General features: G+C 36.6%; 2 protein-coding genes across 6 annotated transcripts in view; one reads left to right on the forward strand and one right to left on the reverse strand.

Annotated features, from left to right (window-relative positions):
• Window positions 1-21,465, forward strand: part of LOC117982822 (sodium/hydrogen exchanger 9B2-like) — a 52,306-nt gene extending 30,841 nt beyond the window's left edge. For 4 of the 5 annotated variants that reach the window (XM_034969253.2, XM_034969267.2, XM_034969260.2 and 1 more), the window contains exons 3-13: window positions 6,016-6,107; window positions 6,878-6,977; window positions 7,527-7,675; window positions 10,342-10,573; window positions 11,293-11,462; window positions 11,543-11,757; window positions 12,239-12,410; window positions 14,009-14,163; window positions 15,051-15,215; window positions 15,571-15,778; window positions 18,931-21,465. In XM_034969253.2, the coding sequence (XP_034825144.1) occupies window positions 6,016-6,107; window positions 6,878-6,977; window positions 7,527-7,675; window positions 10,342-10,573; window positions 11,293-11,462; window positions 11,543-11,757; window positions 12,239-12,410; window positions 14,009-14,163; window positions 15,051-15,215; window positions 15,571-15,778; window positions 18,931-19,145 (1,873 nt within the window). In that variant the 3' untranslated portion in view covers window positions 19,146-21,465. Of the gene's footprint in view, window positions 1-1,701; window positions 2,154-6,015; window positions 6,108-6,877; window positions 6,978-7,526; window positions 7,676-10,341; window positions 10,574-11,292; window positions 11,463-11,542; window positions 11,758-12,238; window positions 12,411-14,008; window positions 14,164-15,050; window positions 15,216-15,570; window positions 15,779-18,930 lie in introns of those variants that run through there. The other variant, XM_034969273.2, reaches the window with a different exon arrangement.
• LOC117982863 (uncharacterized protein DDB_G0280315-like) lies at window positions 16,813-18,192 on the reverse strand. Its single transcript, XM_034969303.2, has one exon. The coding sequence runs from the start codon at window positions 18,165-18,167 to the stop codon at window positions 16,896-16,898; it is 1,272 nt and encodes a 423-aa protein (XP_034825194.1). The 5' UTR covers window positions 18,168-18,192; the 3' UTR covers window positions 16,813-16,895.
• Window positions 21,466-22,274: the final 809 nt, after the last annotated feature.

Below are 22,274 nucleotides of genomic sequence, written 5' to 3' on the forward strand. Positions count from 1 at the left end.
TATGTAGAGGCATAGTAAGCTTTTTTAAATTTTAACAAGTTTCAGTTCTTTCGTATGTAAACTTTAAAGTAATAATAATAATCACCTATCTATTATAATATATCTTAGGTAATCTACTAGGTACCTATAATATTTAAATCTTCATTAAATACTAAAGACTAAAATTGATACCTATACAATTATTAGATATTACACAGCGTAGTTTTCACTACCCATAATTATTGCGAAAGTGTGTTTGTTTGTTGGTTGGTTAGAAAGTGTCGGTTATAAATTGATATTGGAGGTACCTACCGAGTAAAGACTTTATCATTGAACTCAAGGACCCAACTCCTCAACCATGATGCTGTAAGGAATTGAATCGTAAATCGTAGTGATCCCACGGGATTTTTAAAGAATGAGATACCTAACATCCCGGGGACGGGTTACTACGGATAGGCCTGTTGTCCTGGAAAATATATGTTCCCACGAGATTTTCAAAAACCTAAATCCACGCGGGCGAAGCCACGGGCACCAGCTAGTGTGTAATAAATTGGGAGGGTGTGTTCTTTGTAAAGATTTTATGATGTAAGATTATTTTTGTAAATCTTTTTAGTGTACCCTAAGTACTTATTGCTTGGTACCTAAAATGTTAATTCACCAGCAAAACTTTCCAAATCCACACGGCTTTGGAGTTCAGTACCTTCCAGCATCAGGATTGAAGAGTTGGGACTTGGAATTCAATAACAAAGTCTATGTTCGGCATTTACAATGTTATTTCACCAGGAACAGTTCGAGAATCTATGGTTTAGGTGTGCTGTATCATGCATCATCAGGTTTGAGGAGTTCGGATGTAATCATGAAATTGTTGATTGATACCTAAAATATCAATTCACCATCAGAAATTCCCGAATTTTAGGAGTTCAGTACCTTGCAGCATCAGGATTGAGGAGTTGGGATCCGAAGTTCAATGGAGTAGGTAGTCTATGCTTGGCACAAAAAATAATATTGCGTCATCGGCAGTTCCTGAATCACTATAGTTTAGCAGTGCTGTACCCTACATCTTCAGGGTTGAGGAGTCATTGTTTGGTACCTACAACATTAATTCACTATGAAAACGTCCTGAATCTTGAAAACTTAGGTGGGGACGGGCCGAATTGAGAACCACCTCCTTTTTGGAAGTCGGTTAAAAACCTCAATATCTACCGCTTTACCCTATAATAAGATTCTGTAAGACATCAAAATAAATATACCACTCTAAAACAAAGTACGTGAAGCCTTTGTTTTTATTCTTTTGTCAGGGTCATTTAAATCATGAACCATGGTTATAATATTCGTTCGTTTTTCAGCTAGGTATACATAATATTACATACACGGTTGGATACGAATCTTTTGATCAGTTACGTCCATTCAAAATAATATATTATACGTATATTTACACAATAACGTTTATACAACAGTAGAACAGTCTCATTGAACAGTAGGTATGTTCAATTCGATTATATTCTGGTGATAGTGTTCAAGTGCGCTGTAGGTAAAATAAGTAGGGACAAGAAATGATAAACGGAAAATTAAAAAAATGATTTCAGCGTGTTTGTCAAGCGTGTGCGCAAGTTCATAATGGCGAGGGGCGCGGGCTGAGCGGGTGGTGACATACGAGCTGTGTTTGAGATATTTGAAGAGGAATTGTATCGATGCGCACCCATTCGGACCGTACTCAGTGTCTAGTCAGTTGCTCGCCGTTTCAGCCTCGATACGGGCGCCTTCCGGGCGTTGTTGGCTTTATACGGCTTCCTGTGTCTGAGGGCTCACAATAATTGTGGTTGCAGCATTTTTTGCACGGCCAATGACCGAGCAGCCGGCCGGCGAAACTGAGCTCTGCGAAGCAGTCACGTGTCCGGGGTGAGGCGAGGCGGGCGGCTAGACTCGCAGCCGAACCTTCTCTTATAAAATGCACACTCGCTGCGGCATAGGTGTGGAGCGTGCTGACTCGGACGGCATGCCCCAGTGCAAACATCTCGCGACACACGCACCATAAGAGTTTCGACCTCAGTTCTAGTGAACAAGTCCGGCTAAATGCCATGTAGGATGTCTCACAGCAGCCTCAGTTGTCACCACGACAGCTACCTTCCGTCCGATTCCTCCCTTGAGACAGATGCACTAACTAACCGACATTGGTGAGTTTAAATAATACCTTCATCATTTCATTAATAAAACTCTGTTAAAATATCTATTTAGATACACATAATTTATAAAGATTCGAATAATCTTATAATAGGTATATATCATCCAATTCATAATACCTATTGATATCGGTTAATAAGGCTTTGGTATAGTGTCGTAAATCGACCCATTTGCTCGAGTGAAGTGAAACTGTACCCTCCTTTAACTAGTGCTATGAAATTTCAATCGAAACATTATATATTTTAAAATGCATACCTAATATAGGTACCTATTTTGATTGTCCTGTGATAACATTTCGTACGATGAATTCTAAACTACTTTTCTTATTCTTTCCACTCGTGTAGTAGGAGCATAAATTAACATAACAATAATATGTTTGTCGTTTTATCGTGCAATTAAAACTAATCCAAATCGGAAGTCATAGTATGAAATTTCATTGATATAAAATACATAAAGTAATCGCAACCATGACATTTACAATCACTCCCATATCGGCAGCACGTTCAGGCAGCTATGTACATAATGTACCTAAGTAAGTAAGGGTCATGAAAGTAAATCCAATGTGACCCACATATGATTAGCAATTCGATACGATTGACATCTCGACAGCAATGGTGACACAATGTATCGCAAACAACTCAACCGCCGTACCATGTGTTATTCATAACTTTTATACAGCAATTATTATCAACATTGACCCACTACCTACCTAGCCTAGATACAGGACCGGCCCGTTTATAAAGGCGAGCTAGGCAATCGCCTAGAGCCTGAAATTTGGGCGGCGACATGGCGAGGGTACGGGACAGACGTGCTAGCACGCGTTAAAAAATAAAAATATAATTTTTGTCAAAACCATAACTGTATTTTTACCACCAGCAAATTTTGATAATCTGATAGCAATTCTGTAAGATTATAGAAAAATTTTGCTCTCGCTTCCCTGGCGAATCTAGTTATAGTAGGTATGTGTGGCTTTGTTTTGCAAAACATAAGAAATCAAACTTACTGGCTTGGCTTGAGGTACTTATTACCTATTCAGTATCAGGATCTCATTCCCTGTTCGATTTAATTAATGAGTAAGTTTATATTTTATTTATCTATATCGCTTCTGTTAAATTCAAGAAAAATTTCACTCGAAAATACAAAATATAAGTACTTATTATTATAGATGCCACTGAAATATATAAACGCAAGTGCGTACCGCCCTCGGCTATGAAAAATTTAATGTCGCCTAAACAAAAGTATTTCTTATCTTGAGTTATTTGAGTAAATTATTTAAATGGTTATTTGTATTTTATTTGGTTGCTTTGTCTCAAGGGGCACAACTCCAGCAATTCGGTATTTGACAAGTGACAACTAGTCAAATCAATAACTCGATTATAATTTAAAACGGTTATTACACTTAAAACTAACAAAGGACGTGGATTTTACGTATTTTGGAAGACCTATTTAATAAATAATTACTGAGAAATAATTTATTTTTGATATAGGTAAATACCTACCCAATTCACCAAGGACGCAGAGTTTGCTTGGACGGACGCGGCGGCGGCGCAGCCTACGTATTATGCCTACCTTTGCAAGATTTTTACGATATTCCTTTTAGTCACACATAGCAGATATGTAAACAACAACGAAATATGTATAACTATTTCTTTGCTGTTTACCCATTTTATTCATCCATAATATTATACCTACCACCATCAAATTAAAATTCTTTCATAACATTGAATCTAGTTGACGAGATTAGGTATAATGTCGCCAAAATATTATCGGCATAAAACCGTAAAAGTGTATAATCCAATTACATTCACAACACATAAAAAACAATATTTTTTTAAGAATTGCAGGTCTTCTGAAGGATTAGAAATAAGCCTACTAATTAATTAGAATTACAAAAACATGTCTATGCTCTGACATGTTCTCGGCTTCTAGGTATGTCTAGCCACCATGGAAAGGAAGTAATTATGTACTTCCTAATTCCATGCTAGCAACTACCAATATCAGAAAAATTGATTTGCTTATTTTTCGGAACCCTTATAGGATCACTTCGTCGTCTGTCTGTCCGTCTGTCCGTCTGTCCGTCTGTCTGTCTGTCCGTCTGTCTGTCTGTCCGTCTGTCCGTCTGTCCGTTTATCTGTCGTGACTGTCAAGAAAACCTATAGGGTACTTCCCATTGACCTAGAATCATGAAATTTGCCAGATAGGTAGGTCTTATAGCGCAAGTATAGGAATAAATCCGAAAACCGCGGATTTGTGCTTACATCACACAAAAAATAAAAATGTGTTTAATGAGCAAATAAATAGTATTTTCATTTTTAAAAGTAAGACAACTATACCAAGTGGGGTGTCATATGAAAGGGCTTTATCTGTATATTATAAAACAGATTTTTATTTATTTTTATGCATAATAGTTTTTGATTTATCGTGCAAAATTTCTAAAAAATGCCTGAGTACGGAACCGAGTCTGACTCGCACTTGGCTGGTTTTTTAATTTTTTTAATTGTGTAATCTCTTCGTGGCTTTATCCTAGAAATTAGAATTAAATTTAACCTGTTACAATAAATATTTCCTTATAATGTTGTTTGATTACAAATAAATAAGAAAATAAGATAATTTGTTACGATAGAAGGTTAAGAAATACAGGTAGTTTTGTTAGATTGAACCTTCGCGATCACATGCTACTTACTTATAAGGGTAAACAGTTCGACCTTACACGAGTGCACGGCTGGAAACTTGAAACTAAGTAGAGCTACCCTTGAAGACCCAATCACCTTAGGTACCTACCTTATCAGTATGTAAGAATGGCGCAATAACCAACCTACCAATTAGATATCACAGAAAACTTAATAGTACCACATAGTACCTTACTAGCTAATACACAGATTTTGGATCACTCTGTAATTCTATTTCTCATGTAATTTACACTAAGATAACGTTTATACTTGAAATTTAGCACTTTTTTAACCATTTGATAACACTTTTCTTCTACTAACGTTACAATTTTAATTTTATTAATTTAAAATACACAGAGCTACTCGAACTTAACGTGTACCGAAGCCGAAGTGAAATTTGGCATGCAGATAGCTATAATGACGTAGGCATCCGCTAAGAAAGGGTTGTTGAAAATTCAACCCCTAAAGGGTTAAAATAGGGGCTTGAACAATGTGTAGTCCACGCGGATGAAGTCGCGGGGATAAGCTAGTATAATCTACAGAATAAGTATAGTTTCAATTAAATGTGAACCCCGATAATGAGACAAACCCGATGTTGTTTAAATTTTGTTTCAGTCAAAACTGGATAACTAACAAGTTTCTGATAACACGTTCACGGTTCAAGTGAATTAAAAGTAGGTAGGTATGCCTAATCCATACTGATATTATAGATGCGAAAGTGTGCCTGTCTATCGGTTTGTCTGCTAGCTTTCAGGCCCAAAATTGTTAAACCAATTTTGACGTTTGGTGCAGAAATAGTTTGCATCCCAGAACTATAGACTACTTTTCATACCAAAAAATCACGCCAAAGAAGCTGTGGATGATGCCCGCAACGTCTTTGGCGTGAATTTAGGTTTTTTAGACATATATTTACATACATAGCTGTTTAGTATAGAGATAGCTTGCATCTCGGAGACGGATATCCGATATAGGCTACTGTTTATCCCGCAAAATCAATGCATCCCTACGAGATGAAGTCACAGGTCATGAATCTAGTGATTATATATAATATATTATGTTTTATTTTGTCATAAATGCATAGCAATTTTCCGTTCCAAGGTAGAAGTTTCCATAATCAATCAAAATAGAATGGTCCGGTTCTAATTTGGCATTCTAAGTAGCTAAGTAACTAGAGATAATTTTACAGGAATGGCCGAGTATCAGCTCAGGCGGAAGGGCCTTCGCGCCGGAAGAGCAATTTACACAATGCCATGGCAGCTGAAATGGATACATCCTGGGGTGAGACTACTTTACTTTTATCGAGCATAATTTCGTACGCGCAATCGGAATTACAATACATTGTTTTGATCATACTGCAGACAGTATGCCGCAAACGCAATAGGTAAAGGCTGTGTGATTTAGTTGCCAGGTTGGGTCCAGTTGTTTTCTGAATTGAAGTATGTTTACTGGTTCATCATCATCAACCGATAGACGTCCACTGCTCCCTGCTGGACATTAGTCTCTTGTAGGGACTTCTACATGCCACGGTCTTGCGCCGCTTCTTGCGACTCGTTTGATATAGTCTGTACACACAGTGGGGCATAGGCCTTTTCAAGAGGGCGCCACCAAACATGTTCCTCCGCCCTCCTCATCCGTCCGCTTCCCACCACTTTCTTCAGATAGATGCTCCAGTGGACTAGAGGTCATTCCATACTGTGGTGGTCTCCACTCCATGCCATGCCCACTGCCACTTCAAGTTGGTAATCCTTTGAGTGATGTTGGTCACTTTTGTTCTTCTACGAATTTCCTCGTTCCGCATTTTATCCCTGAATGTTTGAGCTAATCAGTTGCATAACGATTAATAAGTAAGTAACTTTTCTTTGTTAGAGTCAACAAAACGTCACAAAAAATAAATGAATGGAGATGGTGTAAGACGCTACTATCATCCCCGTCTGTGAGAAAGAACATACGGTCCACAACATGTTACTTCCCACGAATATTTCAATTGATCGGCCGGCACTAGTAGATTATCAGTAGCCAATACTAACGCTTGATTCTCATATTCTTAGATCGACCAGCACACATCGAAGGCAGATATAAGAAATACTCAACAACTTCTTCCATATATTCCAAAAAGGCTTTATCACATCAAAGTGAACACATAGAAAGGTAAGACATTTAAATGATTATTAAGTATGTATCTGTTATCTTTTCTCAGAAACTGCCTACATTACACTTATTAAAATGACATAAAATGATCACTGGCTTATGCAAACAATTTTATGAAAACCCTGCGTATGACAACAAAAATTCTAATCTTGGTTCCTCGATTAAACGATTAGCTAAAATTACTTACATTTTTCTTTTTTGGGTGAAAACCTAGCTGACCTTAAAACAGAATTTAGCTAGGTTCTCCTATTGGAGAGAGAGCCAGCGCATGCCAGACATTTTATAAAAGCTGCAAGTTTCTCTGCGTATTGTCCCCAACAGCACTGGGAGGAATGTTTGTTTGGATCATGGTGGCTTTGGGAGATAACAGATATAAAGGTGTAAAAAATCTTACGTCAAAGTATAAAGTCTAATTTTTTATATTTTCTTCGAAGTAGTATTAGAAATCACGTCATGCATTGCCAGACGCTTAGTGTCGTGGGAACCCCCGCCAGACACCCTTAAACATGTTTATTCAAATTTTCAACGTTTTATCACATTTTAACACAGATCTTGGTGGTACGCCTGTTGCCAAAGGTGTCACACGGACGATACCAGTATTCCGTCATGGGAGCCCCCGCACTGGCAGAAAATTTGTCCGTATCCATTATGCCCCTCATACAGAAGATTCGCTCAAAACCTAGCCGTACTTTTAATTGGTGAGTATTTATTCAATAACCTAGAACAATCAAAACTGTCTGACCCACAGAGATTTCTGTTAGAATAAGTGTAAAACTGTAAAGGTGCACTCACTCATTGACATTGAGCATTGGGCCGTCATATTATTATAGTGTGATAATTGTAAAAGATAGCTGATGGTTTCTATAGATTTGCTCGATTTTTGACGATCGAAACATCGTGCGATCAAATAAAATCTAGTAAATGTGTAAGTATGCAACACACGATCAACATTGTATTTTGTATCGATCGCCACTGTGGATCGTTTTTGTCGATCGATAAATCAATAAGTCATGCGAATTCAACCTTGATAACATTATATTTATGGATCGTTAAAATGCGACAACAACAATCTATAAAATTGAGCAAATCTGTAAGAAGCTATCTTATTGATCGTTAAAGCACAACATATATCGAGTGACAATAACGATCGTCAAAATCAAGCAAATCTGTAGCACCTGTAGCCTGTAGGCACCTTGACTTACATAGCGTTACTGTTTAATTTAGTTGTTTTGGCATTTTTGTATGGGTAAGTGGATCAAACACACGGTTCATAGACAACAGATATACCATTTTTATATTTAATATGTTTGGAGCTCTATGGCCAGACCACAATAAATGCAATCATAACACTTCCCGCGCACTAGGCGACCACAATGGCGACCATGGCGGTAGCTACTAAAATTTTACTTAATATTTTTTACTTTAAGTATATTCAACTACTATACCTACTACGCGACCGCTACTAAGTTGGAAAACTTACGAGTAGGTCGCTGCGACCATGGTCGCGGTCGTAAGCGCCCAGTGCGCGGGGGCATTAGCATTATATTATATATTATCTAATAATTATTAAACGAACGTTAACTTAAAGATAGGTACCTATTCTGTAAAAATTTAAAAATAATATTCGGAATGCGACTCCATCGTTGGCAAAAATCCTAGGCACTGTTTCTATAATATAGTTACGGGCTGAACTTAACTCAGGTAGTTACATAGCCGCATCGTATTCGGCAATTGAATTATTTTTCTTTGATTAGAAAATATATCAAGATCTCACACTCTCAGAATAGAACGTTATCAGAATAAATAATATATTTCTAAACTAGTGAATGACACAATTTATTTTCATGTCACGTGGACTAAACCTTTTGCTGGTGAGGTGATCATTCGTCCCCCCGCGATAAAGCAGCAAAAAATATAGATCGGTACATTGCAAAATTTTACTCAGTATAATTTGCTACGGTTTACAAAAAATTAACATTAGCCTTGTTAGCCTAGAACTTGGATTTTAATCAGTAGGTAGGTAGGTGCCTACTGCGCGTTTCACTGACTAATCAAATAAATACCGTGAAGTAAAATAAGCAAAAATACCAGTAAGCTAAACGCAGTTTAACTACAATAAAACTTGTACCGAAGCCGAACTCTCTTCAGACAGATTCTAAGCCTGAAGGACTTGGAAAATAAAGTTTACATATTATTGTATTACAACGACATTCCTATCTATGCCAATTCAGCATCAATTTGATTGGACGCAGTAGCAGTAGGGGTACCTAAGTAAGTAGGTATTACCTGAAATCTATAGAGCGCACTTTGGCTTTGCTTAGATAAGTCTCAGCAAAGCCAAAGACAGAGTTAAAACGAGACAGATGTATATCTCTCACATAAATCTGTCTCGTTTTAACTCAATCTTAAGTCTGAGCAAAGTCAAAGTGCGCTCTATAGATCTAAGCCTTAGTCACTAGTCAGTCTTAGGCTTTAGTGACTTAGTCAGCAACAGGTCGAGATAGCATCGGGGTATGAGGCGGGGAGGACGCTCTGCACACTCGCAAGTCACTCGTGCTTGCCCACACGTTAGCGTGAGGGCTGTGCGGGTGTGCAGTGCGGGGCGTTCCCGCCCCGTTTGCCATTCCAACCTATCGCGTAGTTACCTACTAAATTTTTTTTAAAGAAATTGCTTCGAATTTTGTTAAGGATTTACTTTCACAACATTTGAACCAAAAAATTTAAGAATGAAGTTAAACAAAACTTTCTTAAATAATGCATATATCAGGATAAAAAGTTAACTGACTTAGCAAGTCATACATAAGTACTAATAGTTGTTTCATAGAAGGTTGATGGACTTACATACATGGCTGGTTTTTCGGATACGTATAACGACAGGCTGACTTTAAGATTACCATAAATTATTTTTAAGTAGGGACCCGGGTACGATAGAGCTTCGCTTTGTGCATTTCGGTTACTTCCCACGGGACTCAGGGATGACACCTATCCAGATAAACTTCTAAAGTAAAACATTATTTGAATACAAAATGTATTGAAACCGTTTCCATGAAACTACTAATACAATTATTGCTTATTTAAAGTGTAGGAGGTTATTTTAATCTAAATGGTAGGTACGTTTTTCTACTCATAATAATTATTATAACTGAACATTTTTAAAACAATGTAGGTAAGCACAATTAGTTATTAACACGTTTTGGGTCCTTAATCATGGCTTAGTTGGCGCGATGCATATTGATGCATCTCCTAAAGACTCCGAAGAAGTTCTCTTTCTATAGAGTTCGAAATTAGTCGGGCTTATACCGAGTTAGTTACACGTAAGTTAACTGTGTTCTTATTATAACCTCAAATTCTGTTTGTTTTCCAGGCATAATGTCTTGGGTAATCGTATGGATAGTATTAGGTGACACTGCTGCACCGGGTGGCCAGCTATTCATGTTTGCTGTCCTAACTATTACCGCGTACTTCGGCGGATGGCTCATGGTGAAAGTCACCACGCTACCTGCACTCATAGGAATGCTAATAGTGGGAATAATAATGAAAAACATAGGCTTTGTGGATTTTGATCCACATTATCAACGAGTCGCGTCTTATATAAGGTAGGTATGGTTGTAAAAGAAAGTAGATTATTATCTGTACATATAAAATTCAAATTCCTGAGTGACTCACTGACTGACTTATCAACGCACAGCCTAAGCCGCTGGTCCTAGAGACATGAAATTTGAAGGGTGTGTTATTTTTAGGGTATAAATAGGTATTTGTAAAGGATAGGTGGGACTAATGATTTTTTGAAATTTTACCCCTAAGTGGGTTAAATGGGGGTTTGAAATTTATGTAGTCCACGCGGACGAAGTCAAGAGAATAAGTTAGTGGTTCGATAATTTTGAAGAGAGGCTTGATAATAGCTGAAATCTTTCTGTGCATTTAAATAAATCGGATATATGCACAGAAAGATAACCTTACAAAGCACTGGTAGGCTAGGTATTTCGGAATGGCTCTCAGCGTCCTTGCCACCATAGATATTCCTGCTTTTATTGGCCCGGTAGCGATAAGTGAGGATTTGAGATGATGGCAAGAGACTTGATGAATTGACGGGTGCCCTGGAAGCAAGAGCGGGACCTAATATGGGACGAAAAAGTTTACTAGACATTTCACTGCGTTTACTTCATTCGGTGACAGGCTGGCTCATTTTTTTCAAAAATTCACAAATAGACCAAATAGATAAATTATTTTCTTTCGAAGAGGTTACCTGAAGAAATACAAGTCGTTAGATTGACTATAATGACTAAACTAACTTAAGATATATTTTTAATTTCAGAAAAATAGCCTTAACAATAATTCTAACGCGAGCTGGTCTCGACCTGGATCCAAATGCCATGAAGAAATTCTTCTGGACCGTACTCAAACTTGCATTGATACCATGGGCTTTTGAATACGTCTTGTCAACAGTAATGTGTAACTTACTTCTTGGACTGCCCTGGGACTGGGGTACGAAAAACTACTAGCAGAAACATTGAGATATTTTTTGTGTTTAAGTAACATTAAGGCTAACCGAAAGTTTGTTTCAGCTTTCCTCCTGGGTTCAATATTTGCTGCAGTTTCTCCAGCTGTCATTGTACCCTGTCTGTTCCGCCTTCGCGAAAAGGGTTATGGTGTGTCAAAGGGAATACCAACTTTAGTGCTGGCTGTGTCTGGAATCGATGATGCTGCTAGTGTTGCTGTGTTTGGAATTGTGTCATCAATCATGTTCTCCCAATCGTCACTAACCACAAATATTATTCAAGTGAGTATAGTGAGGTCAGCCGCCGAATCCAACTCGGCTGGGCAGCGTTCAGGAAGCTTCGAGATGTCTTCTTGTCAAAAATCCCTCAGTGCTTGAAGATAAAGTCTTCGAATAGTGCGTGTTGCCAGTGATGACATATGGATCCGAGACATGGTTGCTAATTCCTCATAAAGAAGCTCAGAGTCACTCAGCGGGCGATGGAGGCGTTGAAAGACCCCCCACTATAGGTGGACGGACGACATCAGACGAGTCGCAGGGAACCGCTTGATTCGGGTGGCGCAAGACCGTGCCGTGTGGAAGTCCCTACAAGAGACTGATGTCCAGCAGTGGACGTCTGTCGGTTGATGATGATGATGAGTAATATTATTATTATTTTTCTGCATAATATTTAAGTCTCTATTAGGTACTTAATACCTTTTAGTTCGTTTGGATAGTACTTGGATGAGACTAGAAAGCTTCAATTTTCTTACTTTTTTTTCAGGGTCCACTCAGTATTATTGGAGGTGTAGCCTTTGGTTACTTCTGTGGATATTTAGTCAAATACATTCCAGAACGGAACGATGCCTTTTTGGTGCCTATACGAGTACTTCTATTACTAGTGGGCGGCCTTATGTCTGTTCTAGGATCAGAAGAAATTGGCTGGGGTGGCGCTGGTAAGTAAGCTCTGAATAACATATAGGTACCTATTAAATAAAGTATTCTAGTTTTAGAATCAGCTCATGAAACTTTTTCATTTGCCTATAGGTACCATACAATCAAATATTTTTTAAATTATATTCAAAAACTGATGACGTCATACATTTTTTAGAACCACAAAATTAACTGGTAAAACTACATCTTTGTGACCTTAAGAATACACACATAATAGAAACCAAACCGCGGTTCTAGCATTTTCCAAAAAAAATCATATATTAACAGTGATGTGGTTATCTGAAAAATTACAATAATTCAGTATAATTTATTTTACTTAGCAAACAATAACGAAATAATACGATAAATAAAACTATTCTTAGTATGTTTTGGTTTTGGTTCTAATATACTTAAAAATATATAAAATAATATGATTTCCTATTTTGACTTGTGAAATGATTTAAGGCTGATTGAAAATTATTATTGAGTATTGAAACTTCATGTTTGTGATTAAAATTTAGGGAAGTGTAAGATTAGCCAATAAAAAGCATGTATGGTAACACTAGGGTAACACCTAGGTATACCTACATGAAAAAAATTGAAATAACAAAAGCTAATTCCCTTTCTGCGTACCTAATCGTAAAAATTACTTCGAGCCTCAAATATAACGGATTCATTGATTGTTTGCACACTACGCCGCCTCATGGATTTCATTCAAACAATACAATGTTAGGTATATTATGTAGTATGGAGATATTATGCAATAAAACAGCATGGATACAAAGCAAACTGTTTCTCATTAATACAGGTGGCTATCGATTCAATATGACTACTAAATAAATATATCTTCCGGTGGTTAAATAAAAGCGTTAATAAAAGCAATAGACAATAGGTATTTCAGTAGCAACGACAAATTACCAAAAATAGTAATTTCCCATTGCAAAAGAAGCGAAACGGTCCGTAATATTTCATGGTTTAAAATTTTTTTAATGCTATTCAAGCGCACCATTGAAAAAGAGCGACACGGTGCGGTGGTTAAAGCAATTTTTTTAATTTTTTTTTATCACAAATTGGAGCCATTGTCGGAAGAATACAAAAGGCAAGGAAATGATTTGCAGCAATCTTAATTAAATTGATAGACATTTTATTCCCCTTTAAGAATTAATTAACAGATTATTTTAATGTCGGTCCAACGCAGACTTACGGAGTGGAGTGGAGCCATGGTGCACCGTCTTTTTAGATAACAACTATTATAATGCATTTTAAGCAATTATCTAAATATCACTTGATTTAACGGTGACGGAAAATATCATGAGAAAACCTGCATGCCTGAAAGTTGAAGATGAAAAAATGGTGGTCAACGTCGCGTCGGTCTCCTCGGGGGGGCACGCACTTCTAACTTTCGGGAGTTAGGAACCTGCATGCCTGAAATTTCTCCATAATGTTCTCAAAGGTGTGTTCGAGGTCTGCCAATCGTGGGCTAGCGTAGCGAACTATGTCCTAAACTTTCGTCATTCTGAGAGGAAACCCGTGCTTAGTAGTGGGTTGATCATGATAAAGCATAGATAATTAAAATGGTTTTAAAAGTTTCTAATACAAAGCTTCTATAATCGTGTTACAGGTCCATTGGCGGTGATCGCATTCGCTTACGTCGCTTGCAAGGAATGGGTGGAGCAAGGATGGGACCTCGAAGACAATCCGGCTGCCACGGCGTTTGAAATCTTCTGGATGTTCTTCGAGCCTATGCTTTTCGCTGTTACTGGTGCACAAGTTGTTGTAAGTTTATATTATCATCATCATCATCAACTCGACATGACCAGTAGGGCGATTGTCTAAAACCTGCATCCATCATTATTACAATCTCAATTGTTCTGATTGGCTGAATTTGTGTGATTCTTGGTGCAACAATGCATTGTGGACAATAGTGAGTGAGCATTAACCAATCAGAGATGATTGCGATCGTGACATTGTAGCTGTCAAACAACCGCGGTAGGGCCACAGCTCACTCGGCGGCAGGGTGATTACGTAAATCTTTGCAGTAGCAACGCGACAGCAGTAGCAATACGACAGTTCATTTGCTGTCTCTCTTCTTCTTCTTCTTATTTTGCTTTGTGGGTATTGCTGTCTCTCTCTAGTCGCTGTTACGTGTGACGTTTGACAGCAATGATCGCGAGATTTACGCCTGTCGCAAGCCTGACGCGAGATACGTAATCACCCCGCGGGTCTCGTCTCAGAATTAGAAAAGTTTGGCCATAGCCAAGTGTTTATTGGCAGACTTTTCACACATTCCATAAAGGCTGTGCCCATCTAGACCTCATCATGGTTTTCCATCAGGCATGATTGTCATCAAGCCCTAGCCTAGATATCTTTCGTTTTAAGAATAGATTATAGATTTTAAAGAAAGATTAAAAATAGATTTAGATAAAAGTATTTAAAATGTTAAAAATTCAGATGTACGTAGGTACCTACTTATAATAAATTAACAGTGTAGTAATTCCTTTATCTAAACTAAACTAAAATGACATAGGTATGGAAATGATAGCACAGCTGCTGTATCAACCGTTATCAATCTCAATGATTGTGATAACTTATTGTATCCATGTTGCAACAATCATTGTACCCAATAAGGTAACTAAAATGTCATTAATGTTTTAACGTTCCAGATTGCAGATTTGGCCCCACACTTGGTTTTGGTAGGATGTGGTATCATTGTGACATGCATGGTTCTTCGCGCGGTGCTCACAAGTTGTTGTGCTGTGCGCAGTAACCTCAACATGAGAGAAAAAATATTCGTTGGCTTGGCTTGGATGGCTAAAGCAACTGTTCAAGTGAGTCTACCTTTATACATAAGCTTACAAGTTATGGAACTCACAATCGCTAGATTTATATCATCAAAAATGTAAAAACCAGAGTCAAAATCTCTTTTTATCGAGTTATTTGCTGAAAGATCTGGGAATCTACCAAATTATTATACCCCAAGAAAACTCCTACCATTATGAAATTAATGGAAAGGGGTCACGACCCTCAAGAATGAAGAACACGCACAGAGAGAGAAAATAACCTTTAGGTACTCATCTTCATAGTTCCGTTTTATTCGCTCCTCGTTGCTTACCTTTGTACCGGAACCCTTGCTGACACATACTTAAAGAACTTCTTTCATTAAGTATAAAATCATTCTTACAGGCCGCTTTAGCACCTGTAGCTCTGGATGAAGTAAGCAAGATGACTGGCGTGGATGATGAACACTTAGCCGTGCTAAGAAACTACGCGGATATTGTCATAACCATATGCATCATGTCTATAGTCATCACTGCGCCACTGGGAGCAATTGTCATCACAATTACAGGACCAAGGCTTCTTTCAAAGACTTCTAAACCACCTGTATTAGAAGGTAAGACAATCCATACTACTTACTAGTAGTTTAAACACGAAAGTGTGTCTGTCTGCTACTTTTTCACAGCCTTTTGACGAAACTACAGAATTAGGCGTTAGCTAACATCCCGGGAATGGACATAGGCTACTTTTTGTCCCAGAAAATCCAAAAGCTTCCACGCGAATTTTAAAAACCTAAAACCACGAACGTAGTCGTGTACGTTTTTGGTACAGAGATAGCTTGCATCCTGGAGACGGATATATAGGATAGATTATACTTACTTATTATCCCGGAAAATCTACACGGATGAAGTGCGGGCATCACCTAGTCAATTATAAAAAACCAGTCAAGTGCGAGTCGGGCCTCGCTCTTTTAAGGTTCCGTACATAATTCTGACATCATATTTTGGGTAGATGAAATTATTTCTTTTCGGAGCTAGAACATCGCTATAAACCATGAAAGAAAAACCCAAAAAATTATCGTTTTAATCACAGCTTACAAACTATTTTATAAATCGTTGTTGTCGTATTTGTTGTTTAAATACAGTACATTTCATCTTCCTAACTGCTTAGTTTAGTTTGTGAGATAGCCCCCGTCACAAAATTGGTCTAAAACTGACAACTTTAATGCCCTTCTATTTCCTTATTTTTTAAGATAAGAAAGAATAAAAAATATACACTAAATACCAAAATATTAGGTTTTTAACTCATTTCGTCTACGAGCTAGAGACCTCGTGACATGCGAACAGACAGACAGACAGCAGAGTGACATTAATAGGGCTCCGTTTTTACCCTTTGGATACGGAACCCTAAAAACTACGATGATACAAACCTCTGAAGTGTGGAACAATGTTCTAGCGCACTCCAACCTAGACCTCATTATTATCTTCCATCTGGCATGATTGTCGTTAAGTGCAATAAGCATATTATCTTAGGTACATATAAAAAAACTGGTTTTGACGTCCTCTCTGGTTCAGTAGTTTACAAAATAAAAAAACACGTTCGTTATACCTATTTTAAAGGTTTTGGTACGCTGTAATAATTTTAATACGTACAAACATTTCTGGATTAACTTTATTCCTATTAACTCACAACACATATATTTAAACACTTACCTACTTTTTGGCAAAATTATATTACGGGGAGTATGAATAGTTAGGAGAAGGATTATTACGAGGATCGTACCTGGTGTCTTTATTACCTGGAGAATAGAAAAAGTGATCTGGTTCTTTATGGTATTGATTATTTTGATTGCCATTTGATCCAGCTGGATGATTCTGTGAATATGGATTAGGTGAGGAGTTAGGTGCGTATGGCTGTTGATTGTATGGATTATTATTGGTATAGCTAGGGTTATTAGCTGACTGACGTGATACGTTTAAAGATCGTCCATCGCTGGTTAAAGAAAGAAAATTATTTCCCGGATAATTGTTCGGAGTTTGTGTATTCGAAGAAGAGGGAGACCACTGCTTTGAACCATTGTAATTATTATGTTGTGTGTTCGTACTGGGTGGGTAACTTTGATAAGGTGGATTTGATGGATTGTATTGTGGATTGTACCCAGTCCGACTGTTTATGACGGTACGAGGCGTTGAATTATTGAAACTATGGTAGGTATTGGGAGGATTATTATAGGATGGATATTTTGGAGTGGCCCCATATGGTGCTGAGGGGTTGTAACGAGTATTGTTAGATGTGTACCCAGGTGTCCATTGATTTGCAGGTGTTGGAGTAAATGTGTGTTGGTTTGCATTGTAACCGTTTTGTGGAATATTGCCCTGGAATGATGAATTTGAGTTATAACGCTGGTTAGAGTATTGGTTGTATTGTGGATTTAGTGCATTCGTGTTGGATTGATTATTGTAAAGGGAACCTTGGTTATAGCTTGGATTCGTATTTTGGAATGGGTTTTGTCCTGGTGGATAATAATTTGGTTGTGAATGTCCTGGGTTCAAATTACTATTTTGATGATTGGGATAATTATAAGGTCCGTTTCCGTGAACTCCAGTCGCTGGTCTATAAGGTGTTGGATACCCCGGCAGATGTGGATTTTGCGGGGTTAATGTAGGATAGATATGCGAATATGCACTATTAACTTGACGCACATTCCTTTTTCTTCCTAAATCTACATCGTCTTTGATTTTTTTTTCATCGTCAGTCAATAATAACTTCTTATTTTCAATATCTTGATCATTTTCGACGTCATCACTGAATTCAGGTTTTTTACGATCCAATTTTCCTTCTAAAATTTTCGGCTCAATAAGGTCACTCTCCCAATCTTCGCTGCTTTTTTGAGCAAATTTTGTTATAAACTGCACCTTTTCCGATTGATTTGATGAACATTTCCCACAAAATGAAACCAAGAAAATTGTTATGCTTACAAAATACACTGATTTAAGTGTAGCCATTATGAAGACTAAACTAAAGTAATATAAAATTCCTCACTATTCAATAGGAATAAAGATAGTGGAATTGATAAACTGCGACCTTCTTATCTACTAATGTTGAAGGTTGATAAATGCCCTCTTTAGCTTACAAATATTGTTTAAAACTTTAAAGGCCCTCTCCTCTTATATTAAGCGCTAGCTTATACCTGTGACATCGTCTGTGTGACTACACAAATTTCAAACCCCGATTTTACCCCATGGGGATCGAATTTTTTAAAAAAAATCTTAGCAGATGTCTACGTCATAATATCTTTCGCCTGCCAAATTTCAGCCCGATCCGTCTAGTAGTTTGAACTGTGCGGTCGTCGATAGATCAGTCAGTCATGCAGTCACCTTTTTCTTTTATGTTTATATATCTTGATTAATTATTTATTATTGTTTTGCCGTAAACGATATACTTATTAGTATTACTAATAGATAGAAACTCAATGCAAGTAATTAATGATTTATTTCGCGAGTTAATATTTTAATATATATTTTGTTCTACCTAATTGCATCATCATCTATTTACCAAATAGTTTTATAAAAAGTTGTTTTCATCTCTACTTCCAAGAAACGTTGAGATAAAGTATAATATAATAGGTATTATATATAGTTTACTTAACAAACCTACTCTTTTCATTTATGTATCTTTATAATTTGTAATATAAATTTTAGTTGCTATGTTAAGATTTCATCCGACGTAAATTAATTTAAGCACTAATCTGTTGTATTTCTATTCCAGGTTGGCGCCGTTCACACAGACCTTCAATCCGAGATATCTCAATCATCGACGAAGAGGAAGTTGCTGAAAGGGATGCGGAGTCCGACACCCAAACCCCAAATCAAACCCAAACTCCAAGCTCGCCAGTCACACCAGTCTCACCTTTACCCTCTTCAATACCAAACGCTAACAGCACACCCAATCCCATCACTGTTCAACCAAATCATCGCTCGTAGAAACTCGACATTCAATTTAATTTATTGCATTCATTTCCTTTCAAATAAGTTCATCGCATTCTCATAAATCTAAGATTTGTTTAATAGGTATGCAAATTACATATACAAAATATTGATATTGGAAATATGGCTCTTATAGGAGGATAAAATGGTGGTGAATGTAGGATAAAGCCTTCCTCCCTTTTTCAGTAAGTATTTCATTTCCCATACAATGCCGTCTTGGAATCATTAGGTTCCACTACTACGTACACTATTTTCGAATAAGAAAGGAGCATTTCACTTTTGGCTGCGTTGTATGACATTAGGTGTTACCGTAGTCGATTGCAATTCTACTTATACCGATAATTGTAACCCAATTAAGTAGGCAAATAATAAGCAGGCAAAATAAGTCTAACAGTGCGAATGAAAGCTTTATAGGTAGGTAACTATATTATTCTATTTAACCCGTCCATAAGCTTAAATAATTCCCTTCGCATTATTTTTATTATCAGATTTTTTAATAAAAACATTTATAGGTAGGTATTAGTCATTTGTAAGTTTAAAAAGTTTGTTTTAGGCAAATATTGTTGGGAAATATTATAAGTAATATCGCTCATAATCAGTTACTAAGTAACTTTGGTAGTACTTACTTATTGGAAAAGAAGAACAAGTAGTTAATAAATTAAAGATTTATCTGGTTTCGGTTGTTGCTGAATTCGAAAAGCGATGTAGCTCTGCTTAAGTATTTTAGTTTGTGTATTGAATCCTTGAAATATGCTATAGCAATAAGATGTATACAGTATAATAGTCGATTTTGTAAAAATAGTAATATAATATACTTAGCAAGCAGAAATCTTCACAATATAAGAAAAGTCAATTCCGCAAAATTGTACGTGATATCGCGAATTGTATGTCTCGGCAGAAATCGAATGGTTCGCGCTAACCCGAATAGTTCGCAAAAATCCCGAGAGAATTCTTCGTCTTTCCGGGAAATACACCACAAGGAGGATTATTCGCTGTCACAGAATGTCGCGAATGCTGGCCGGCTGATTTGCCAAACTAATTTATTAACTATTAATTTATTATTAACTTATTTAAAAATTCGCCAAACACAAAACATTCGCTGTACCTATCCCGAATAGTGTGACTAGTTGATTTGCCGAATGCCGAACTATCGTAAAATTTGCCCCTACTCGAATCATTTGCCGAATCGTAATAATGGAGCCGTACCATAACAACAATAATAGACTACCTACGTACATTATCGTTTCTTACATTTTGTAGAAATACATAAATTATGAAGGCTGAACGTTATGCCATCTTTGAATCGAAATATCTGACAATTCATCCAAATGTAATAATTTGTAATTACAGATTCCATGTTGTAAGTACCTATTATAAGACCGTTGTATATAATTTCAAAGATAATATAATCACTAGTATAATATTATGTAAGTAGGTATTATGTTATTATGGTAACTAACTACTTGCTATACGAAGTTTTGAATTTGTTTATTTTGTACTATTTAGAACGTATTTATTGCACCTTTTGTAGTACCTACCTATAGTAGACAGCTGTTTAAAACTATGAAGAGCCTCACCTTTAATATAGTTTTAAGTGTTCTGAGTAAATAGAAATAGCTGGTTTCTATTACTGAGACTGTAAACATATACCTAATGTTATTAAAAAAGGTAATAAAATTAGTAAAAAATTAGGATAAGTATGAAGGTGTTTTTATTATTAAAATTTTAGCGCTATCGAAATCAGTATTGTGATATTTAATATTCTATTATAAAATAGTATTAACTTTAGTCTGTAGTTATAAGGGTACAAAGTAGGTATAGGCAAGTATTTATTTAAAAAAATAAGTCAATAGGAGTAAAATAATTCGGCAAATGTAAAAATAATTATTTTTATACTGTAGGTACAATAAATAGGCACTCTACTACTATATTATTATACGATATCCTATTTAAGAATAAAACGTTCACTATTCAAAATTTTCGATAAGCCCAACATGTTATGCTTAGTAAGAATTATTTTTTACCGGTGACGATATAAAGATCAGTATTTAATATATTATTTATTAGATTATGTAACTACGCTTGCACTCATAGGTACAGTAAAAATAAAATATGTAAATGTATCGAGATAATGCTAAAAAAACAACGACATATTTTTTATAGAATATATGAAATTAATCTTGTGCTTTTAAAAATGGAATATTGATATTACTTGTTCTAATAATTATATTATTAAAATAAAAATTGGTGCTTAAATGGACCCAACTTGTGTCATAATGACAATAAAATGAATACATACATCTATGATCTAATTTAATCATCGTTTTATTTATTTAGTTAATTTTAAGAACATAGATAGGCTTGAGTTGAACTCGTCTGGAAAAGGTTCTGTACGATGAATATATAAGTTTGTACGCACAATATCAAACAGTGAGATATTTACGATCATAGACGATATTGAGACCATAGACTTTTTATTGATTTTCCTGTTCTCTATCTAAAGAGCTTGCGAGACGGTCAAGCGGCTTGACGTCAAACACGTAGATATTTGCTTGAGTCGAACATTTTGACCGTTTACAAAGTTTGCTTGATGCTTGAGTCAAGCATTTACGTGCTTGACGCGTGATTGATGCGATTTTATATGTTTGCTTGACGCAACGTTCGAACAGTGTTCTATAATTGAGAAAAGTGCCGTTTGCTTGATCAAGAAGCTTGACGGGTGCATTCAGCGCGCATCAAGCAACTTGATCAAGCAAAACAAATCTATCTGCTTGACGTCATGCCGCTTGACCGGCTTCGCACTTGGCCGGTTTTTATTTAAAGAGATAAAACTTAAACCTGAGCAATAAGTCTAAAAATTTGAGTAGGTACTTTGAAATAAGCTTTCTGGCTGAGATTTTTCGGGCCGCATTTGAAGCGCCGATTTCATTTCTTGAGCATTTTATTTCAATGGGGTGGAATGGTCAATTTTCACGCACAACAGAAGACGTTTAAGTGCGGAAACCAGCCCAGAGCGAAGAAGAAGATGGTCAATTTTCATCTATTTTCTTAAATAACTTTGGAATTATTTGTTTTAAAAGAATTATAAATATATAATATATTACAACAAGCCCTCACATATTTTAA

This window comes from Maniola hyperantus, chromosome 1 (genome assembly GCF_902806685.2).
Source record: "Maniola hyperantus chromosome 1, iAphHyp1.2, whole genome shotgun sequence".
Lineage (NCBI taxonomy): Eukaryota > Metazoa > Arthropoda > Insecta > Lepidoptera > Nymphalidae > Maniola > Maniola hyperantus.